The sequence below is a fragment of the Borostomias antarcticus genome (assembly GCF_949987555.1).
Source record: "Borostomias antarcticus genome assembly, chromosome: 16".
NCBI lineage: Eukaryota > Metazoa > Chordata > Actinopteri > Stomiiformes > Stomiidae > Borostomias > Borostomias antarcticus.
In genome coordinates, this window is record NC_140249.1 from 5,890,157 (window position 1) to 5,892,656 (window position 2,500).

Here is a 2,500-nt window from a genome sequence, read left to right on the forward strand (position 1 = left end):
CCTCAGCTGATCTCTTTCACGCACCTGAGCTGATCTCTGTCATGTAGCTCAGCTGAACTGATCTCTCTGTTAACGTTCCTCAGCTGATCTCTCTCTGTAATGTACCTCAGCTGCTCTCTCTGTCACGTACCTCAGCTGCTCTCTCTCTGTCACGTACCTCAGCTGATCTCTCTCTGTCACGTACCTCAGCTGATCTCTTTCCGTAACGTACCTCAGCTGATCTCTTTCTGTAACGTACCTCAGCTGATCTCTTTCTGTAACGTACCTAAGCTGATCTCTCTCTGTCACGTACCTCAGCTGATATCTCTCTCTGTCTCATACCTCAGCTGATCTCTTTCTGTCACGTACCTCAGCTGATATCTCTCTGTCTCATAGCTCAGCTGATATCTCTCTCTGTCTCATACCTCAGCTGATCTCTCTCAGTCTCATACCTCAGCTGATCTCTCTCTGTCACGTACCTCAGCTGATCTCTCTCTGTCACGTACCTCAGCTGGCCGAACTGCTTGGTGAGGGATTCCCGTGTGTCAACCGCCGCTACGTTGGACAATGCAAAGTCCTGCAGCTCTGGGAAATGGGCGAACGCTGACCTCTGGAAAACCAACACACACACACACACACACACACACAAACCAAACATTTAGCCTCAAGATGTTTAGGTCATGGTATGACAGTCAAACATAGTGGAGACGAACAGCTGTTCCTGGAGAGCATGCTAAATATTCAGACAGAATCCAGCTGAAAGGGAAATCCAGTTGACATGGAAACACAAGGATGGGTCATTCCAGTTATTATCCCCTCTTTAAGACTGCATCTGACACTAAAGAAACACAAATCTATATCCATGACATATCCATGTCCCGGAAGCAAATCCAATCCGCAGTCTGGGACATTGATTCACTGCTAAAACTTCTGGTCTGGTCTAATTCCCATGAGTAAACCATCTGCTGGAGGTTGTGAATGAAGCAAACAGCAGAAGTTATTGTGAATACCAGGTGACAGACGGAGCCCTCCCTGGAGAGAGGTGAGCAGAGGTTAGTGTGAGGAGGACCAGGTGATAGATGTAGCCCACCTGCAGAGAGGTGATCCTGTCGTAGTGCAGGGTGGTCATCTCCTTCTGGGTCAAGGCGTTGCCTGTCTGGTCGTTGATCTCAAAACCTGTGTAGAACTTCAGCATGTCCAGCAGCTGGAGAGAGAGGGAGAGAGAGAAAGAGAGTAAGAGCGAGAGAAACAGGAACAGAATTTAAACTGTGTGTCTGACCCGACATTTCTTTCGCCAATACACTACGTAAGCTACGCTAACCACGTTACTGCATGCTACAGATCTCTGGGATACTTAATGCAGAAATCTGGTGTTCAAATCCTGGCAATTCATTGTTATCGCCGGAATCCCGGCGACACCAATCAGTAACGACTTTGGCGATCAGGTGCTCCTACCCATAGATATGCCCCGCCCATCTAACCCGGGCTAGCGTCTCTCATTTGCTGCTACGACCTGTCACTCTTTCAATTTTGACCTGTTGATATGCCCTCAGAACACCAGCTTGGCCGGCGAAGCGGCACAAACTCTATTATGTAGAATGCTATGACGGATGTATCTAGAAGGGTTTGTGTGTGTGTGTGTTTGACCTGGCAGAAGAGGTGTCCCTCCTTTTCTCTCTGTGTGAGGCTGGACAGATGGCAGCTGACCACCAAGTGGGAGTCGTCCAGGACGGTGTTGAACCATCGTCTGGTGGGGAGCAAGGCCTGGGAATGGGAACGAACACACACACACACACACACACACACACACACACACACACACACACACACACACACACACACACACACACACACACACACACACACACACACACACACACACACACACACACACACACACACACACACACACACACACACACACACACACACACACACACACACACACACACACAATAAGGGGGGGGAACAGAAGGATAGATCACTATTTAACTCCACTTGAATATATTATGTGGGGAAAAAGTTAAAAATCCAGAAGTGAGCTGGACTGGACTGAAACTAAACTGAATTTTGGGAACAAATTTCAAAGAGGCTGATGTTCTACAACACTGTTCTAAATCACCTCCCACCTCTGCGTGCCACAGAACACCAGAGATCAGAGAACACCAGAGGACACCTGACGAGACCAGAGAACTCCAGAGAACTCCAGAGAACACCAGAGAACACCAGAGAACACCAAAGAACACCAGAGGAGACCAGAGGTGACCAGAGGACACCTGAGAAGACCAGAGAACAGCAGAGAACACCAGAGGACACCTGATGAGACCAGAGAACTCCAGAGAACACCAGAGAACACCAGAGAACACCAAAGAAGACCAGAGGTGACCAGAGGTGACCAGAGGACACCTGAGAAGACCAGAGAACAGCAGAGAACACCAGAGGACATCTGAGAAGACCAGAGAACAGCAGAGAACACCAGAGGACATCTGAGAAGACCAGAGGAGACCAGAGGACATCTGAG

General features: G+C 48.9%; 1 protein-coding gene across 1 annotated transcript in view; it reads right to left on the minus strand.

Moving 5' to 3' along the window:
- aqr (aquarius intron-binding spliceosomal factor) overlaps positions 1–2,500 on the minus strand; it is a 63,469-nt gene that overhangs the window by 53,948 nt on the left and 7,021 nt on the right. The window contains exons 12-14 of the mRNA XM_084451058.1: positions 1,627–1,743; positions 1,070–1,183; positions 486–589 (exon numbers count right to left, since the gene is read on the minus strand). Coding sequence (XP_084307184.1) covers positions 486–589; positions 1,070–1,183; positions 1,627–1,743 — 335 coding nt within the window. The remainder of the gene's footprint in view (positions 1–485; positions 590–1,069; positions 1,184–1,626; positions 1,744–2,500) is intronic.